The sequence below is a fragment of the Arabidopsis lyrata genome, assembly GCF_000004255.2.
Source record: "Arabidopsis lyrata subsp. lyrata unplaced genomic scaffold ARALYscaffold_5, whole genome shotgun sequence".
Taxonomy (NCBI): Eukaryota; Viridiplantae; Streptophyta; class Magnoliopsida; order Brassicales; family Brassicaceae; genus Arabidopsis; species Arabidopsis lyrata.
Genome location: NW_003302551.1, coordinates 18,184,230 through 18,204,192, shown reverse-complemented (window position 1 = coordinate 18,204,192; position 19,963 = coordinate 18,184,230). Strand labels below are relative to the sequence as shown.

Sequence of the window (19,963 nt, the reverse complement as noted above, 5' to 3'; positions counted from 1 at the left end):
TTGTTAATAAAACAAAAATTTGACTCATATTCCAACCATTTGTCTACTGGGCTATTGGCATTGTAATCAATTCTTCTCTAATGTGATAAGTACTTAAATAGGCTGCTTAACCCATTATATTAAATCATGGGCTTAAATCATGGGCTTACATAAGTCCAATAACAGTAATTTCGTATTCTTCATTTCAATTTTGATGTAGATAATTGATCATTTAACAACTAATTAGTCTAAATCCTAATTAAACAACAATTACAAGGAAGTATCTGTAATTTCTCTAACCTTAAAGACTTTTCTCCAAGAAGAGAAACAAAAGTAAAGAAGCTCTCTCGTAACAGAAGAAGCAGAGTGCAAATCTCACTGACCACCACCAGTCACCATGACCATGATGATCATTACAGTATTCTTAACCGCGATTGTTGCGGTTCTCGCAATCCTTGTCAGGACTTCTCAAACCGGTTCTGGCATCTTCGCACCGCCTGAGATCTCCGGTTCGCGTGATGTTTTCCCGTCGGCGAAAGTGGTTACCCTAACCGGAGCCTCTGGTCCGGAGAGTATAGCTTTCGATCCAGCAGGTGAAGGTCCGTACGTTGGTGTCTCCGACGGCCGTGTCTTGAAATGGCGCAGTGAATCGCTTGGATGGTCAGATTTCGCTTACACATCGTCTAATAGGTACATTTTCAAAGAAACTTTGACAATTTTCGATCGAGAGATTCTGAAATTTCAACCCTAGCATTTGGTTTATGGCTTTGTTTTTCGATGGTGGAATTGAAGTGATCGCTCAGTGTTTTGTCAAAATTGTTGTCTTTTTGTATGAATTGTGGGGAATTTTCAGTGGATTTGATTAGAGGCAACATAACCTTAGGATTTAGTGAGACACATTTTTAGAACTCTTTGTTTAGATTATCACACTCATCTGTGGTTTTAGGCAGGAGTGTGTTCGCCCATTTGCACCAGAGTTGGAGCATGTGTGTGGAAGGCCCTTAGGATTGCGGTTCGATAAGAAAACCGGAGATCTCTACATCGCGGATGCGTACTTTGGCCTTCTTGTTGTTGGTCCTGCTGGTGGTTTAGCCAAACCTTTGGTTACTGAAGCCGAGGGGCAGCCATTTCGTTTCACTAATGATTTGGACATTGATGAGCAGGAAGATGTGATATACTTTACAGATACTAGTGCCAGATTCCAGAGAAGGTAACATGAATAGAAATATCTCATCATTCTTATAGAAAAAAAGAATGATTATTTTAGTTTGGTAACTTACTACCGAGAAAAGTTTGGTTTAGTGTTCGATACTATGTATGTATAATCAAAGCACTGTGTGGGATCAGTATCCATGTTTTGTGAAACTATGAACGTTCTTACTTTGATGTCTGAGTCTTGGTTTATCCTTTATCTTGGTGATGATGATTTAACTCCAAAGCGTTGTCATGTTCAGGCAATTCTTGGCTGCTGTTTTGAACGTCGATAAGACTGGAAGGTTTATCAAGTATGACAGATCAAGCAAGAAAGCGACGGTCTTACTACAAGGCCTTGCATTTGCAAACGGCGTTGCACTAAGCAAAGACCGGTCTTTTGTTTTGGTAGTTGAAACAACCACTTGCAAGATCCTAAGGCTTTGGCTCTCTGGTCCAAATGCAGGAACACACGAAGTGTTTGCTGAGCTTCCAGGTTTCCCTGACAACATCAGAAGAAACTCGAATGGAGAATTCTGGGTCGCTTTACACTCAAAGAAAGGTCTTTTTGCGAAACTCTCACTTAGTCAAACTTGGTTCAGAGATTTGGTGCTTAGACTTCCGATCAGTCCCCAGCGCCTGCACTCACTGTTCACTGGAGGAAGACCTCATGCTACAGCCATAAAGCTGAGTGAATCAGGAAAGGTATTGGAGGTACTTGAGGATAACGAAGGAAAGAGATTGAGGTTTATAAGTGAAGTGGAAGAGAAAGATGGCAAGCTTTGGATTGGTTCTGTTCTCATGCCTTTCCTTGGTGTTTATGATTTGTAGTTTCCTACATTGCTCTGACTTAATTGTCTTTGCATTGTTATAAGTGTATCACGTTTTCACAACTATGTTAACTCTCCTTGTGTTGTTTGTTTTGTTTTTGACGTACATGTGTATACTTTTAAGTTCTTTTGTCTGTACTGTTTGTTATATATATTGTAATCATGTGGTGACATCTTAAAAGTTGTCAAATCATCTAACCTAAAATGTCAGAAACATATAGTTTGGTACATTATATCTGTTTGTATCATTATATGTTTTTGACAAATATAATCTACCAAATTATATTAGCCTCTATGGCTGTTTCTATTTAGTGTCAATAAAATATAAAACCACAGAAGAATAGATAATGCAAGATTTGGAGACGAGATTTTATTTGGCAAATCTCAGCATTTAATGCTAGACAAATCTGCAATAAAGATTACGATTAAATTACGTCGGTGGCATAGGAAAATAAAAATTTAACTAGAACAAAATTATTATGGCAGTAAGAGCATGCATGCACATAGTCATAATCATTTTTTTAGTATTAGTTTTAATGTTTGTTTATTGTTTGAGATTTTTTTATGATACTGATAATAAATCTGTTTTCAGTGATGAGACTGGTATCGGTATCATTAATTAAAAAAAAATTATTTGCAAAATCTTAAAAAAAAATATATAAAATATAAGATTACAAAAGATAATATTACAATCCATAAAAACGTAGAATATACTTAAGCAAAACATATCTTGTGGTCGAAGCAGGTAATTGGAGAAACTCATTGAACTTGTAATTATTTTGTCCATCTTATATATAAATAGTAAAAGATTGAAAAGGCCTACGATCGAAACCGTTCAGAGATATTGTTTGAGATGTTTCTAGATGTTTGTTCAAAGATGTTGTTTGTCCGTGTTTGTGGTATTTTTGATCTTGTTATTGGTGTTCTCGTGATTATTGTTTGAGATAGTTGATTGCAGAGCCCTACGATCGAAGCCGTTCATAGATATTAACGGCCATGATCAAACAAAGCCATTCAGAGATTTTTAATTTAAAAAAAAAACAAAAAAAAAACATTCACGGTCCAATGACATTCTGCCACATCACACGATACTGAGTATCACAAGTATCAGTGGAGTGATACTCATCAGACTAGTATCAAGTAGGAGTGAGACCAATTATCCGGGATCCGCTCCGATCCGCTCCGAAAAACAGGATATCCGGGTGGGGCGGATCCGGATAATGAAAAAGCGGATCCGGCCGGATCCGGATAATAGAAAAATTAAAGCCGGATATCCAGATCCGAGATATTTTATATTATAATAATATTTTTTAATATTTTATTACTATTATTTAAATTTTATTAATAATTTTTATTATATTTTATATAATAATAATATTTTTAATTATTTATGTTAAATTATTTGTTTTTAAATATTTTTCTTTAATTTTATATTAATAAAAAAGAATTTATATAAAAAAAACCCGGATCCGGATATCCGCAGCAGATATCTGGTTATTTTTACGAATATCCTAAATCCGGATATCCGAGTGGAACGGATCCGGATCCGGATAATGAAAAGACGGATCCGGATCCGGATATCTTAAAAAAGTTGGATATCCAAATCCTGCCCACCCCTAGTATCAGGCCCAATTATATGGTTTGGTCTATTAAAAAATTATTTTTGGGTTAATAATACCAAAAAAAATCACCAATGGACATAGTCTAATATCTCGGGTTGCGGGTATTGAAGATGTCTGTCTGGGTTGAGCTATTAATAGCGTTTATCGAATATATTTAAATCTGTTTTGTATGTTGATATAAATAATTATTTAATTTGCAATATGGAAGATTCAAATATGATCCTATGATAGAGATCCTTATTTAAAAAATCGCTAGGCGCTAGTCGGGCGTTCGGTATGGGTGTAGCGATTAATCAGAAAATCGGATTAAAATCGGGGATTAATTGGGGATTAGTTTTAGGGTTATTTTAATATTTTTAAAACATATTAATCCAATATTATTTTTAAAATTACAGTAAACACATAAAAATGTATTTTTGAGACAAATATTTATGATTTTTATTACAAATTTATGATTTTTATTAAAATATGAACATAAATTATTGTAAAATACTACAAACTCCTAATTCAAATGATTGAATAACAAAAATAAAAAGTTTTTTTATACTAGCAATCTAAAAATAATCGGGGTGTGTAAGATTAGGCGGGGAATAATCGGATTAGGCGGAGAATAATCGGATTAGGCGGGAAGTAATCGAATTAGGCGGAGAGTAATCGGGTGACTAATTTCTTTAAGAGATTAGTCATTAATCGAGGCGAATAGGGTGGACCTAACAATTAAGCGGAGAGTAATCGGATTTAGGCGGGAATTTTTAGAACAGCGATAGAGATCAATATGGATAAGAGAGTCAAAGACACGTTTTTATTGTCATGGTACTTATATCTGATGTCAGAAGTAACTAACAGTCGTGGTGGCTGTGGGAGAAGTTGACACATCTCATGTGACTTATGTGGTTGAGAATGAAGTCACGTGAATTTGTGCTTACACTTACTTGTCATGTAGGGTTTGACTTCTAATTACTCGGCAACGTATCCAATTCTTTTTGTTAGCTAAAAATTTCAGACCAAAAATCTAAATTAATTTTCTGAACCATAGAAATCCAATTTTTTTGTCATTTAAAGCGTTTCTAAATGTTCAAAATGTGATGTGCAATATACACTCTCCGTTTTTTATAAGTGATGCAAAATTAATTACTTTGATTAGATTATATAAATTATTTTTGACGATTTGTAATATTGGTTTTGACGATTTAGATTATCTAGATTATATTTTTATTAGTTGATTAGATAATAAATGATGTTTTAATTTAGAAATAAACAAAACTTAAATAATTTCTTAATCTATTTGCATTTTCTTAATACATCACTTATAAAAAAACAGAAGAAATATATTTTTAAAAAATATTTAAACGAAATCAATTTCTAGCATAAAAAACTTTATACCAGCACAATTTGCTCAAAACAAATCCATTTAATTAAATATATACTTATAACATATATAGCCTACTTCATTTTTAATTTCTTAAATGTCGAACCTAAAAGATTGGTTCCGAAAAGCAGTCAAATTGTCGCACTCATAATATTTGCGCTAGAGAAGCCGCTTCTTTCCTCGTTGCCCGAAAAAAAAAGAACTCATGTTTCTCTTTCAAACAGTCTATAAAAAATAACGTTAATTAAGTTCGGCCTTTGTAATGATAACAAATAAAATACTGCAATCATTTTCCTTCACGTTTCGAAAAGTTCCAATTTGAATCAACGTACGGATTTATCGCAGCATTATATATTAGACAACTGGCCCTTCAAGCGAAATGAAGGATACGTGTACATATATGCATCCACATAAACGATAAGAAAAATAGAAACTGACTTCTTTGTTTTGGATGTTATATAATTGTTTCACCTGTATGTGAGCTTGCAACATTTACTCTTATACAACCGACAAGTCAACAACTTATATTGTTCCGGCGAAAAAATGCCCACTAATCACAAAATTCCGACTTGGTTTGCCGTTCCGACTGTGTTGGCTGTCTTGTCCGTAGTCTCGTATCAGACCTTAATTGTTCCGGAAAATTTAGAGGGCACCAAAAATGTATTGACAATGGCTAAAACCATTCCAATTCCTGTTGCTGGACCGGAGAGCATTGAGTTTGACCCAAAAGGAGAAGGTCCTTATGCTGCGGTCGTGGACGGCCGTATTCTCAAGTGGCGCGGCGATGATCATCGGCTGGGTTGAGTTTGCCTACTCATCTCCTCACAGGTTTTTCTTTTTATTTATAACGTCTTTTACTAGAACACATCGACACATATAATTTATCTTTAAAAGAAAGAAAAAAAACCGACACATGGTAACCAATACCAAATAAGTTGAGGAAATTACCCGAGAGATCTGGGAACTCTTTGTGTTGTGTCTAAAACCTACCTTTTTAAGCCAATAAAAATATTTCAAGTTGAGGAGAGAAAAGAACAAATAATATATTGTTTCTGTTTTTTCAAAATATATATTTATTGTTTGAGAATGAGTAATTGAGGACATCAAATCTGTTTTATGAGTGTTGCGGTGAATCAGCTTGAGTTTTATAATTTGATTTTCAGGCTTGATCTAAATATTCTTGTGCAAACATTCCTTGGATCCGTCCCAATGTTGTATATTTTGTATCTTTTATTTTTGCATATTGACAAAATAAAAAAGGGGAAACTTAAGTTTCTTTTGCTGCAATTCAATGAATTGTTCCAAAGCCATAAGGCTACTACAGATCTGTGTCAGCCAAATCTTTGTGGCTTGTCAATTGGTCACCTGATCGTATGTATATTGATTATATAGGCTTTTCTGAAAAATCAAATAACTAAATTAACTAATTATACTTTATAACCTTGTTGTATATATGAAGAGGGAATTGTTCAAAACATAAAGTAGTGCCTACTTGTGGAAGGCCATTGGGACTTACTTTCGAGAAGAAAACGGGCGATTTGTACATCTGCGATGGTTACTTGGGGCTCATGAAGGTTGGACCAGAGGGAGGCTTGGCCGAGTTAGTTGTTGATGAAGTCGAAGGTCGTAAAGTTATATGTTTGCTAACCAAGGAGATATAGACGAAGAGGAAGATGTCTTCTACTTCAATGATAGTAGTGACAAGTATCATTTCAGGTATTCAATAGGCTTCTTTAATTATACATGTACTTAGAAATTAGGATCCGAGCATTTGCGACATAGAGTTTACGTCTTCAACAGTTGTTTGTTTTTGCAAACAATAGCATTTTATAACAATTCAAACTTTATGTGATTTTTGTCGGTCAGGGACGTATTTTTCGTGGCTGTCAGTGGGGAGCGGTCGGGAAGAGTGATCAGATACGATAAGAAGACGAAAGAGGCCAAAGTTGTCATGGACAACCTCGTTTGTAACAACGGTTTGGCTCTAAACAAAGACCGCTCTTTTCTAATAACATGCGAGTCCGGCACGAGTCTTGTCCACAGATACTGGATCAAAGGTCCCAAAGCCGGGACTCGTGATATCTTTGCGAAGGTCCCGGGCTACCCTGACAACATCCGGCTGACATCGACTGGAGACTTTTGGATTGGTATACACTGCAAGAAAAACCTGTTAGGGAGATTGATTGTGAGGTATAAATGGCTTGGGAAATTGGTAGAAAAGACAATAAAACTGGAGTACGTGATTGCTTTTATTAACGGATTCAAACCGCAAGGAGTTGCCGTGAAAATCTCCGGGGAGACAGGAGAGGTCCTTGAGGTACTTGAGGACAAAGAAGGAAAGACTATGAAGTATGTAAGCGAGGCTTATGAGAGAGATGATGGAAAGTTATGGTTTGGGTCTGTTTACTGGCCAGCCGTTTGGGTTCTCGATCTCAAATGAGTGATTATGTTGTATCTAATATCTACTTATGTGTTTTGAATAGTAATAAATGTTTATTTATTTTTAAATCATCACTTGTTTTTGCGGGAAAATAAATTTGAAGCATACATTTTAAAAGTTTACTTTTATTAAAATTCCACAAAATGTCAATATTGAGCTGAACACCTTTTTTTTTTTTTTTTATACCATGAAGTTCTTGACTAAATCTCGTAATCCTTGTAGATCTGAAACAATAACATGTAATATTAGTTTAGCTGAACACCTTAGAGCATGATTAGTGGTAGGTTCTCCATAAGTCTCTCACAATTAAAAACAATAAAAAAATATTAAATTAATGTGTTTGCTAAAAAGTGCATGAGATTCGATTCTCATATGAGGGACTCTGAGAACCTCATGAGAGCCACTTATATGGGATACATGTCATCTTGTGAAATGTGAATGGTTTAAATTTTATTAGGATAAATCAAATATCTAATAGTTTAAAAGTTAATTATATAGTTTATATGTTATTATTTTTTTCTTACTTTTTTTTATAAATCTTAAAATAAAATTACCTATCTAACAAGTTCCATTATGCATGATTTTTTAAATTATATATTAATATTATTTTAAATAATATTAGTTAAAATTATAATAATAATAAATTAATATTATTTTTGGTAAAAAACTTATTTCAAATTAATTACTAAAAATATCTGAGATTTGAAAAGTTTAAAGATATTATTAAAAAAAAATTTAGTTTAAAATAAAATATAAAATATATTTTCAGGGTAAATTATATTACAAATAATAAACTATAATAATATTGTATTGTTTTTGTTTGCAAAAAATAATTATTATATTGATGAGAGATTTTTGGTGAGAGACTCACCAATGGAAGTAAAAAATCTGTAAAAAGTTTTCATAATAAAGTACACACAAAATAATAATATTATATTATGAGAGACTCATTTAAATCTTTCACCACTGCACATGCTCTTATTATGTTGTCGGTATTAAAGCTCCAGTTTTCTGGTCGAAAGAAAAAAGAATCACTTGAAAAGCAACTTCGATTTAGCTTTGTACTCGATTTGATTTTGTGACTCAAATAAATAAATATATTAGTTTGTATATTGTTTTGTGAAAGAAGAAAAACAAGGGTCCTACGAAGAACTCATCGTAAAACCATGGGCTTAAATGGTGTTTTATAGAAGAAGAATGTAGTGAATTTATTGTTTTTCAAGTTACTTTGAAGTAAAGTATGTTTATAGCATCACATGACATTGAAGGTCCAAATTCCCAAAAAAGTCAAAAACCCTAATCGACACAAACGCTCTCAAACAGCCGCCGCCCAACAAAACCAGTTCTTCTCTCGCCCTCTCCGGTGGCCGGCGCTCTTCGCCGCTGCTGTGAGAGGGGCCTTTAGTTTGCTTTTGATGTTGTTAGTTGTTTCTGCAATTCGTTTAGCTCATGGTTATCTATGGAGAGGGGCTTCACTTGACAAAAACTGTGGATCTTCTCGGCGAGGCTGTTTGGCTTTGTCGGTGGCCAGCTTCTCCTCTGAGAGTTGTTGTTGGGTGTCCGAGATCTGTGGATCTGGCGGGTGCTCTGTTCATAGAAGAATGGGCGAAATTTTGGGATCCTGGTGGATCTTGAGTTTTGGTGGTTCACGAATCAATGGCCGTGGTCTTGTCAGTTCTCTCGTCGGGTAAGCTTGCCTTCTGTTGCTATGGGTTAGATGGAATCAATTTAGGTTGCTACTTTTAGGTTCGTTATGGTTTGTGAGGCTCTTTTCGATGGTGATGGCTATGTTCGTGGGTTTGAAATTGGATCTTTGTTCTACCTCTCCTTCGAGTCCTCTTGCTGGTTAGTGGTTGCGGTTTTCTCTTGGTTCGTTCTCGGTGTGAGCCATCTTGATGGGATTTTGTTGCTGAGTCACCTACTAGCCTATCTTTGAGTTTCTTTTGGAAGTTTTGGAGTTAGGTTCTAGTCGAAGCAGTGGAATCGTTCTCTAGTTCTTCTCTTGCGAGGACGTCGTCATTTTTAAGTCTGTAGGTGGCTGAATTTGGTTCGACGAGTGTCCGCGTGTAAGAATTGTTGATCTCTCGTGGTTTGTCTCCGGTCGATTTCAAGGTTTTTGCCTTGAACCTAGGGTTTCTTGCTTTCTCCGATTGGCTGGTGAGGAGTGTTGGTAGTTGTATTTGTGTCTTTGGTCGCGTTGGGTTCTTGCTTTCCTCTCTGTCGGTATGCTACTGGTTTGTCTTCGGTGTGAGGTCAATCCGGTCTTATTGGTGCTACCGGCGTTTACAGGTTCTTTAGGGAAGCATTGTGAGAGTCTCTCGTGCCTTTGTTCAATTATAGTGTTTAGATTGCTTTCTTTCTTTGTCGTAGTTTTATTCTTTAGAATTTTGCCTTTACTTTTGGCTTGAATCAGTTTCCCTGTACTTTAGGGCTTTGTTTCCCTTGTTTGGGCTAATGTTTCTGGGGACATTCGTATAGTCCGCCGGCATATGTATTTCATCTTGTATCCTTTCTTGGTTTATCAATAAAATTCAGATGACAAAAAAAAAAAAAAAAAAAAAAAAAAAAAAAAAAAAAAAAAAGCATCACATGACTAAATCATACTATTTAAGAAAATAAATTTATAGAATATATTTAATTTGTGCTACTGTAAAAATTTCCACTCTGTTTTACGTTTTAATATAGGTATCTGTATAAAATAAAGAATAGATAGTTTGGTGTACCAGTTATATACTTTTGGGATTCCCAATTTCTAATGACAAATTAGTGAAAAGAAAAGATCAGGAACGTGTCGAGTTTTCTCTTTAAGTACAGTACTCAATTATTTGACAGACATGTGGCACTTCAAACTATGCAAATGACAAAGATATCGACGTGTGTTGCGTCCAAAATCATAAAAAAAAAAAGCCTCACATCTCTTTATACAGTGAAAAGAAAGATCTTCGATTCACCCAAACTTTTATCTATTTATAGTCTTTAATTTCAGTATCATCATTCTCACACATTTTCCTTTTTTGTTGTTAAGTATTCACACAGATTTTCCTCCACAGAGAGAAAGATGCCGATTAGCCGGAGAGTTCTGACGCCGGTCTCCGCCGCTCCGGTTATCTTAGCCGTCCTTTGCTTCTTCTTCTGGTCATCAATCATCGGGCCGGACAATATAAAGGGCACGAAACACGTCCTTCAAGATGCTAAGACCATTCCTCTTCCCGCCGATGGACCAGAGAGCTTAGAGTTCGATCCACAAGGTGAAGGACCTTACGTTGGCGTCACAGACGGTCGCATTCTCAAATGGCGCGGTGAAGAACTCGGCTGGGTCGATTTCGCCTACACTTCTCCTCACAGGTTCATTAACCAAAATTACCAAATTGCCCTTACTCTGTTTTATTATCTTCTTGGTGAATGAATTAGGATTTTAATTAATTGGAAATTTTTTTTTGTTTTTGGTGAATGAAGAGATAACTGTTCGAGGCATGAGGTAGTGCCAAGTTGTGGGAGGCCATTGGGACTTACTTTCGAGAAGAAAACGGGAGATTTGTACATATGTGATGGTTACTTTGGCCTCATGAAAGTCGGACCACAGGGAGGCTTGGCCGAGTTAGTTGTTGATGAAGCCGAAGGTCGTAAAGTTATGTTTGCCAACCAAGGAGATATAGACGAAGAGGAAGATATTTTCTACTTCAATGATAGCAGCGATACATACCATTTCAGGTAATTTTATTACACTTGCTTTACTTTATAACACATCCAATAAATCCTTTTTGGTTGCAAATAAAAAAAAATGTGTTACGTTATTTTTGTTGGATAGGGAGGTATTTTACGTGTCTTTGTCCGGGACAAAGGTTGGAAGAGTAATTAGATACGACATGAAGAAGAAAGAGGCCAAAGTTATTATGGACAAACTTCGTTTACCAAATGGTCTAGCTCTAAGTAAAAACGGATCGTTTGTAGTCACATGCGAGAGCAGTACTAACATTTGCCATCGGATATGGGTCAAAGGTCCCAAATCTGGAACCAACGAGGTTTTCGCAACGCTCCCTGGTTCCCCTGACAATATCCGGCGTACGCCAACCGGCGATTTCTGGGTGGCCTTACATTGCAAAAAGAATTTGTTCACTCGTGTGGCTCTGATTCACAGTTTGGTCGGAAGGTTTTTCATGAATACGATGAAGATGGAGACTGTAATCCATTTCATGAACGGAGGAAAACCTCATGGAATTGTCGTGAAACTCTCTGGAGAGACAGGAGAGATCCTTGAGATACTTGAGGACAGTGAAGGGAAGACGGTGAAGTATGCTAGTGAGGCTTATGAGACAGAAGATGGAAAGTTATGGATCGGGTCCGTGTATTGGCCGGCCGTTTGGGTTTATGATTCCAAATAAGTTAGCCAAAGACCAAACGTCAAAATAAAATTATCACTTAGTTGTGTGATTTGTTTATGAGCGGGAATGCAATTTTGTTGTATCTTCTTCTTGTTGTTGCGTGAGTGAATTATGATGAGAATTTGGATTCTTCTTGTGTGATTTCTAAATGTCCGTATGGTTTCAAAATAAAAATCGTTATCACCAAGAAAGGAAAATGAGAATTGTCTCGTGAGACTCGTGATTAGAATTGGGGTTTGGCGAGATTCTGACAAAATTTTGGAAAACTTATTATAATCTGAATATCATCAGGACTATCAAACATGATTGATCTGGATTAGTAATTTAAAGAGTAAATCTCTCTAACCTATGACAAAGACAAACAAACAAAAGAAATATCTGTTTAGTTATATCCATAAGCCGTGAAATGAGAATTGTCTCGTGAGACTCGTGATTAGAATTGGGGTTTGGCGAGATTCTGACAAAATTTTGGAAAACTTATTATAATCTGAATATCATCAGGACTATCAAACATGATTGATCTGGATTAGTAATTTAAAGAGTAAATCTCTCTAACCTATGACAAAGACAAACAAACAAAAGAAATATCTGTTTAGTTATATCCATAAGCCGTGCGTGGAATGGACTCTATATGTTACTATTAGTGATAGTACCAAATAAGCATACGTGTATTACTTTGCAGTGGAGAATGATATTTTCTCAATCTCTAATCTGATTCTTGTCGCCAAAAGATGCCCAATTGATGTGAACGTGGGATCTCCACCAGCCTTTTCACAACTGGATATTCTTTTGCATGCTTTATTTTCTGTAAACAAATCACGATTAAAGGTACGTTTTAGGTGCGATCGATTGGTTATTATCATAATAATTAAGAGATTTTAAGTGGGACAAAATAAGAGTTTAATAATAAAAAGTATATAATAAAAGTTAAGTTATAAAAAGAAATTAAAAGACCTAATAAACTTAATGAACAACATAAAGCTAGGGTATTAAGAAAAACGAATATTAAAAACAGACAGAAAAACTAATAAACTAATCAAGTGAATTATTAGCTTTTGTTCATGTGATTGTGATGAATATGTTTTGAGCTAGTGATCGGCCAACTACATGACATCTCTACATTATGTATGGGTTTGACATCTTGAGATAGTGAATGAAATTGCGATCCTTATATTTTAACAGTTAGCTAGTTCCGAACTAAAACATTTCATCATGCTTTCATGTATTGTATAAGCATAGTGTTATGGATTTATTCTAAATTAGTGTAACAGTTTAATTATTTCCTCATTTTATGCAATTTGGCTATTATTCGGACTTCATATCAAAATATAGTGATTAAAAACAACTTTTGATTTCGTCATATTTGTTACTACTTATTAGTACTTACTAGCTTTTACAAGAATATCATTGGAGTGAGTACATGACTGACAATCTGACATGCTGTTGTAGTACGAAACCTAGAAAATAAGTGAAGATATTCTTCCACGAAATCTTTTCCCAAACGGCGTCGTTCTAAGCAAAAACGGTGATCTGTCCGTGGACTGGAGGACCAAGATTCAATCCTTCTGGTCCAACCGTCCAAGGGTAGTATAAAGACAGCGGCATGACCGTGAGATTGAGCGAGGGATAATGGGTAATTTGAGTTAATGTTTACAGATGTAAGTTATGATAGGTATCCTATTAGGCTATTACCTAATGTGTTATTTGATTCTTTATGTGTTATAAAGACAACGGCATGACCGTGAGATTGAGCGAGGGATAATGTTTCTTTTACTTTAATATTACGTTTGAAGTGGAGTCAAAATTTCAAACGAAAAGTTATAAGTTATTAAAACTCGATAGTAGATGAACAATGTGTATCACAACATTGTAGCTTAAAGTAGTTCCATCATTAGAGCAGTAGAGAGGAAAACAGAGGACCTTATATTGCAGGCTAATAATTCTTTATATGATATTCCAATTTGTTGCTAATGCCTCGCAGATTCTTGAGATACAGTAGGCTGCGCTCAATGGATACCCTGAAACTGCATAAATCAAGAAACCTCTTTCAGATTATTTGTTTTCCTTTTTTTTTCCCATTAACAAAAGTACGGGTGAGAAGAAGACTTACTCGACAAAAACTCATCGATATAGTCGCACTCTATTTTCCCGTGTGCCATTGCGCCGACCTAGAAATGGTAAAGCAAGCAAGGTATGGGTTTGCTTAAGATTGAAAGCTTAAACCTATTACTAAGTAAATTAAATGGACTTTGTGAAGAAGCGAGAGGGAAACATTTGGAGAGCACTAACCACAAAAACTGTGTCTGTATCATCAGATATAGTAGCTAGGTGTTTCTGCATATTGACGAGTTTTTCAGAGCTATGCGAGAAGCCTGATATAAGAAAGAGACGATTCCCATCATAATATGGATAAATAACAAAATGTAGGAGGACACTAAAGCTTTTTTTTTTTACCTATTTTTCGGGAGTTAACCGGTAGATGATATTCTTCGATAGGGTTCTTGACACACCGTAGAAGCTTCTCACCGCTGCCAACTGCAGAAATGCTCAGCTTTTGTAGCAATTGCACTGCCAGACCAACAAATATGATAAGAAACAATAAAAAATGAGGAGGTTAGAGTAACAAAATATCAGTAAGGATAAGAAAAAATGGATAACTAACACATGATTCCAGCAAATCGTTTGAAAGTTCTTGGTATACGAACATGTGGCTTAACTTCAAAAAGGACACCTTTTTCTGTTCTAACATATACCGCTTTCAACCTCCCAGCCTTATTAACCGGACTATCCAAAATCATAAGAAGAGCCTGAAGAGAGAGATCACAAAAGATGAGTCACAATTTGTTATAAGCTATCGAGATATGACTTAAGAGTTTGAAGACACTGACCTGATGAGTGATGTCTGGTCGGTAATCAGCCGGATTTCTGTTGTTCTTTCTCAAGAAATTAGCATGATCATCCGAGTTCAGTAGCTGGTAAGTCTGCACACAACAATCACATATATTAGTACCACAAACAAACTCCATGGCTTAGTGTAATGCCAACATTCCTGCAGATTACCTTTCCAACTTTGGCAACTTCAAGAGAGGCCTTCTCAAGCACGAAAACAACACCGGGCTTTTCCTTGTTAGGAGCACTAAGGACAATAGGTATCCCTCCCACAATATCCTCTGCTGCTGCTGCTGTTACTTCCTCAGTTATTTCCTCCTCTTCATTACCTTCCTCTGCTCTTGAAGTGATTTCTTTTTTAGCTTTCTTCGAACTTTCTCTTGCCTTTTGTTTTCGCTCAAACTTTGGTTGTTCCTCTACTTCTTCTTCTTCCTTATCATACCTCTCTGTTCTCTCCTTTCTCTTGTTCACTTTAATCCCATACGGCCTCACCATCTTCCTTCAAAAATTTCTACACACAAATTTAAGTCAATCACAACATCACAGAGCTAAAGGACAAATATACTACGGTGACGATGAATTCATACAGAAAGTAATCAAATTTCTTTAAGGGTTATCGATTCAAAAACTATAGAGAATCAATGCAAACAATCACAGTTTCGTAGAGCTTAAATTCGAAATTAAATCGAACCCTTTGATGAAGAACAGCTAAACTAAAAGAGAAAACCATCGCTTACCGGAGTTTTCTTGAGCTTGCGAAGAAATTCAAGTGAGCAGGCGACTGAATCCTGATAAACCCTAATTCGAAGTTAAAGAGGTAGGCGTTTTCTTCTTTTTGATTTGCTTTTGTTTTTTTTTTTGTTTCACAATTGTTTAGGGTTTATTGTAGTCATATAGGCCCATTAAGTGTTTTTAGGGTTTTATAAGGCCCAAAAAAGAAAAACAGACAAGAAACCTAAAATTGTGACCATCGACGTCGACTTTTGTTCTGCCGGAGAGCACGACCGCCTAATGTATTAACAAGTGGTGGTTCTTTCCATTTTTTAATTTTGACTTCAAATTTTGCGTTTCCTCTGCAACTCGCCGTCAAGGGTGGAAATCGAAGTGGAGAGAATTAGGGTTTCCTGTTCTATCTAACCTGCTTGAAGATGACGTCTTATGGAGACAGACTGAAGTCGACCTCCATTAATGGAGTTAAGTTATACCATGTTTCTTCTGCACCCAATGTTGCGACTTGGCTTAATCCTAAGAAGCAACGAGCTCTCCGCAAAAACCCTCGTAAGTATCACCTATTGTTTCTGTCTCAGAGCTTATCTCGTGCTCTGAATCGTTAACCCCTTCATAAACCCTATTTCTTAAAGGCTCGTCCTTTTTTTTCTTTTTCCCTCTTCGATGTAAGATTATATGCAAAGAGTGGAGCTGATTCAGGAGTTGAAGTTTGAGACTGCCACTACTAGAATCAAAGCGACTCCAGACGGAGAGTATCTGATTGCTTCAGGTGCGTTTTTCTTGCTTTGTGAATTTGTAACTTCGATATATATAATGTGTGACTTTTCACTGATGTGTTGTTGAATCAGGCATATATCCACCTCAGGTCAAAGTTTATGAGCTAGGTCAGCTTGCTTTGAAGTTTGAGAGGCATTTGGACTCGGAGATAGTTGATTTCGAGGTACCTTTACTGCTCCATGAGTTGTTTCTTAACACCATTCATAGTAACTATCTTGTTTCTGGTTTGATAATATGTGTTTGTTGGCTCTACAGATTTTGGATGATGACTTCTCAAAGCTTGCCTTCTTATGTGCTGATCGTTCTATTCATCTACACGCCAAATACGGGAAACACCACACTTTAAGAATTCCAAGGTAATTTAGCTTTGTTGGTATATGAGATATATTTCGTGGTCTAAAGCATTCATTTATTTGCAGGATGGGGAGAGATATGACATATGATCCCTGGTCTTGTGATCTTCTTTGCGCTGCTTCCTCACCTGATCTATACAGAATCAATTTGGAGCAGGTACTTTCCAGTGAATTTATAATAGTTTAGTATTGTGACCTACCTCAGTCTTTGGTAGACAATGATTTGTGAGTTTCGCCTTCTTTCTCTTTAGGGAAGATTTCTCTCTCCTCTCAGCACTCAATCCCCAGCGCTTAATGTTGTTTCTCGAAGGTCTGTATACTGAACTGTCATTTCTTTTATTATGTTTCTTGTTTTGATCTAGGAGAAGATTCGATTCTGGTGTTTTAGATTATTATTTTTACATTTGAACACTATTTTCTTTCCAGCAACCTCCATGGATTAGTTGCTTGTGGTGGTGAGGATGGTGTTGTGGAATTTTTTGATATGAGAATGAAATCGTCTGCTGCTAGAATTAACGCAGTCACACATGGTGGTGATGCTGCTGCGGTGATTCTTCCTAACTTATGTTTCAAATAAACAGACTTTACTAGCTTAGACGTCATGTGATTGGTGAAAATCGCATTGATCTTTCTGATAATCTTGTGCTTTTAAATGGCTAATAGGAGGTTACTGCTATCGAGTTTGATGACAGTGAAGGTCTTCAAGTAGCTGTCGGGAGTAGTGCGGGAAAGGTTTGATGCTATATTTCATTTTTTTTATCTGCAAGGTTTTAAACATTGGTAGGTCGATTTGATTATATAGATATGTTGTGTTGTGTTGATTGTGCTGTTCTGTATCTGCAGGTATTCATATACGACTTGCGTACTTCAACTCCCATAAGAGTGAAGGATCACATGTAAGTCTTGCTGTGTTTTTTATTAACTCAAAATTCATTGTATATGCTATAACATTAGGGTTCTTTCCTCAATGTTCATTGTGTTTCTGCAAAACTTGCAGGTACGAGAGCCCGATTTTGAGTATAAAGTGGCAACGGACTCTTAATACTCAACAACCTAAGTTGATTACTACCGACAAGCACATTGTTAGAATATGGGATCCAAACACGGTAAGCATCAGATAAGAACGGTTTAACCTCATAGTTTTTTTTTTTTTGAAAAAACAAGAAATATAGCTAGATAAAGCTTTTGAAATCACCATATTCTTCTGTTTAGTTATTTCCATTTTGTGTTTGTCAGGGAGAAGGTATGACCAGCATTGAACCGACTCAAGGAGGAATAAACGACATTTGTGTGTTCCGTGGAAGCGGACTTATGCTTCTTGCTTTAGACTCTAGCCTAATCCCATCTTACTTCATACCTGAACTCGGTCCTGCCCCCAAATGGTGTTCTCCTCTTGAAAATCTAACGGTAAATTGAAAAGTCTCCCTATCCTTTTATGTGTTTACCATTCCAGTGATGTCACCATTGTTACAAACACGTTTCTTGTGTGTTAATATTGTTCTCAGGAAGAGTTGGAGGAAAGTGGACAGACGACTATTTATGATAATTACAAATTCGTGACAAAGGAAGATCTGGAGAAGTTGCAGCTAACTCATTTGATTGGAACAGATCTTTTGAAAGCACAAATGCATGGATATTTTATGAATCACCATTTGTACAAAAAGGTGAGTCCTTGACATTTTTTTAACACTTAATAGCATCAGAATAGTCTCTATAATGTTTCTTCCTTATACTTTCTTTCTTTCTTTGTACAGGCTTTAGCAGTGGCTGAACCTTTTGCATATGATGCTTACTTAGAACGTAAGAAGCAAGAGAAGTTAGAAGCGAACCGTACACAGAGAATCACAGTTAGTATTCAAAACCTTAGCATCTGTAGATTCACCATTGTTTGTTTATTGGCTACTTACATACATATCTGTTTGTCTTGTGCTTTCTCCAGAAGAAGAGAAGGTTGCCAAAGGTTAACCGAGAACTCGCAGCAAGGCTTCATGGGGACGATTCGGAGGAGGAGAATAAAACTGCCGAGGATGAGGAGGCCGCCAAGAAAGTGTCGAAAAAGAAGAAACCGATACTTAGTGGCGAGAATTTCGCAGATGGTCGGTTTAGTTCGATGTTCCAAAATCCGGTATTAACATAATTCTTTTCAACGTTTTTTTGTTTGTTATTTTTTGTTGCACTACTTCACATCGTATTAAACTGATTATTGGGAATCTCCTTTTGGTTTTCAGGACTACCAAATTGATCCAGAATCATATGAATATGGTGTCCTACACCCTGTTGCTTCTTCGAAGAAGCAACCTTCTTTGTTAGATGAACACTTTGAAGCTGTATCGGATGATGATGAGAACAGTGATTCTGATGCATCACTGGCTTCAGATGACGAGGCCGACGATGGAGACGCAACTAGGCCAAGCAAGAAAGCAAGAATTCCGAAGTTAGTGCCTTTTGACTGCATTCCAGGATCTACATTTGACACACACTATCTTGATTCTTTTGTTTTGTGATATGGATCATTTGGTGTCAGGTTGTTTGAAGTGAAAGATGAGCGCCATGCCGCAGCTTTTTACAACCGCACTTCACTGGCTAAAGAAGATAGTCTTCCTATGGGCGAGCGTGTCAAGGCTATAGAGAACCGGCGTGGCAACTTTGGAGGCTTGAAAGATATCAAATTCGGTCCTGGAGGGTCTCGGGAGATTTCCTTCAAGGCGAGAAGCTCATCGAAATACAAAGAAGACAGAGGAGATAGAGACGATGAGGATGAAGATGGGCAAAGAAACAGGAGGAGAGGAGTTCAGTCTCTTGGACTGAAATCAGATAATGTTAGAGGCGGTTTCAGAGGGAGAGGAGGCGGCGGTTTTAGAGGGAGAGGAGGCGGCGGTTCCAGGGGAAGAGGAGGTGGTGGTGGTTCCCGGGGAAGAGGTGGCCGTGGTGGTGGTCGTGGAAGAGGCCGGCGATGATAAATGTATCTTTCACTTTCAGGGGTTTTATTAGTTTTGGAAAATGTGTCACCTACTATTGAGAATATTTGAAACTTGATTGATTCACATATACAATTTTGGAATTTTTTTGACCTGGTCTCCAAATGCTTTAGTCTTCTTCATTCAGAAACAACATAATTTACTTACTTGAGGCTAAAGGAAATGATTGGAATGAGGATGACCTAAAGTTGACCCTAGTTCGATAGTGGCTTAACATGATAGATCACCGACCGTTGTTTATTGAGCTAAATTAACAAGGCTAACGTTGATATAATATAGTATTTAAGGAAGATGCTTTTCTTTTATTTGGGGAGGTCAACAAATAAATAAAATGCTTATGTATATGCTTACAACATGAGAATTGCTTATGTATATGCTTACAACATCCAAGTGTTTGGGACTAGGAAGACGCCTCAAGCTGATC

The 19,963-nt window shown here is 36.5% G+C and overlaps 5 protein-coding genes across 5 annotated transcripts; 4 read left to right on the top strand and 1 right to left on the bottom strand.

Annotated features, from left to right (window-relative positions):
* Positions 1–293: 293 nt before the first annotated feature.
* On the top strand, positions 294–2,198 carry LOC9314196 (protein STRICTOSIDINE SYNTHASE-LIKE 10). The gene is made up of 3 exons (XM_002878082.2): positions 294–669; positions 926–1,189; positions 1,434–2,198. The coding sequence occupies exons 1-3, from the start codon at positions 377–379 to the stop codon at positions 1,999–2,001; spliced, it is 1,125 nt and encodes a 374-aa protein (XP_002878128.1). The 5' UTR covers positions 294–376; the 3' UTR covers positions 2,002–2,198.
* Positions 2,199–5,435: 3,237 nt separating this feature from the next.
* LOC9314195 (protein STRICTOSIDINE SYNTHASE-LIKE 9) lies at positions 5,436–7,502 on the top strand. Its single transcript, XM_021024152.1, is given in 5 exon segments — positions 5,436–5,780; positions 5,782–5,819; positions 6,451–6,625; positions 6,628–6,707; positions 6,858–7,502. Coding segments are annotated over 5 exon segments (1,113 nt in total). The 5' UTR covers positions 5,436–5,534; the 3' UTR covers positions 7,432–7,502.
* A 2,839-nt stretch (positions 7,503–10,341) lies between these two features.
* On the top strand, positions 10,342–11,946 carry LOC9312460 (protein STRICTOSIDINE SYNTHASE-LIKE 8). Its single transcript, XM_002878079.2, has 3 exons — positions 10,342–10,776; positions 10,888–11,142; positions 11,240–11,946. Exons 1-3 carry the CDS (start codon positions 10,490–10,492, stop codon positions 11,811–11,813), a joined length of 1,116 nt encoding a protein of 371 aa, XP_002878125.1. The 5' UTR covers positions 10,342–10,489; the 3' UTR covers positions 11,814–11,946.
* Positions 11,947–13,617: 1,671 nt separating this feature from the next.
* On the bottom strand, positions 13,618–15,619 carry LOC9314193 (ribosomal RNA small subunit methyltransferase nep-1). Its single transcript, XM_021024151.1, has 8 exons — positions 15,440–15,619; positions 14,874–15,213; positions 14,702–14,794; positions 14,476–14,620; positions 14,268–14,381; positions 14,103–14,185; positions 13,924–13,981; positions 13,618–13,837 (listed from the first exon to the last, which is right to left on the bottom strand). The coding sequence occupies exons 2-8, from the start codon at positions 15,195–15,197 to the stop codon at positions 13,758–13,760; spliced, it is 897 nt and encodes a 298-aa protein (XP_020879810.1). The 5' UTR covers positions 15,198–15,213; positions 15,440–15,619; the 3' UTR covers positions 13,618–13,757.
* An 87-nt stretch (positions 15,620–15,706) lies between these two features.
* LOC9314192 (nucleolar protein 10) lies at positions 15,707–19,631 on the top strand. Its single transcript, XM_021024150.1, has 16 exons — positions 15,707–15,980; positions 16,102–16,200; positions 16,280–16,371; positions 16,464–16,564; positions 16,628–16,718; positions 16,813–16,871; positions 16,988–17,108; positions 17,225–17,293; positions 17,405–17,457; positions 17,559–17,667; positions 17,798–17,968; positions 18,067–18,225; positions 18,316–18,408; positions 18,501–18,686; positions 18,790–18,995; positions 19,086–19,631. The coding sequence occupies exons 1-16, from the start codon at positions 15,851–15,853 to the stop codon at positions 19,516–19,518; spliced, it is 2,172 nt and encodes a 723-aa protein (XP_020879809.1). The 5' UTR covers positions 15,707–15,850; the 3' UTR covers positions 19,519–19,631.
* Positions 19,632–19,963: the final 332 nt, after the last annotated feature.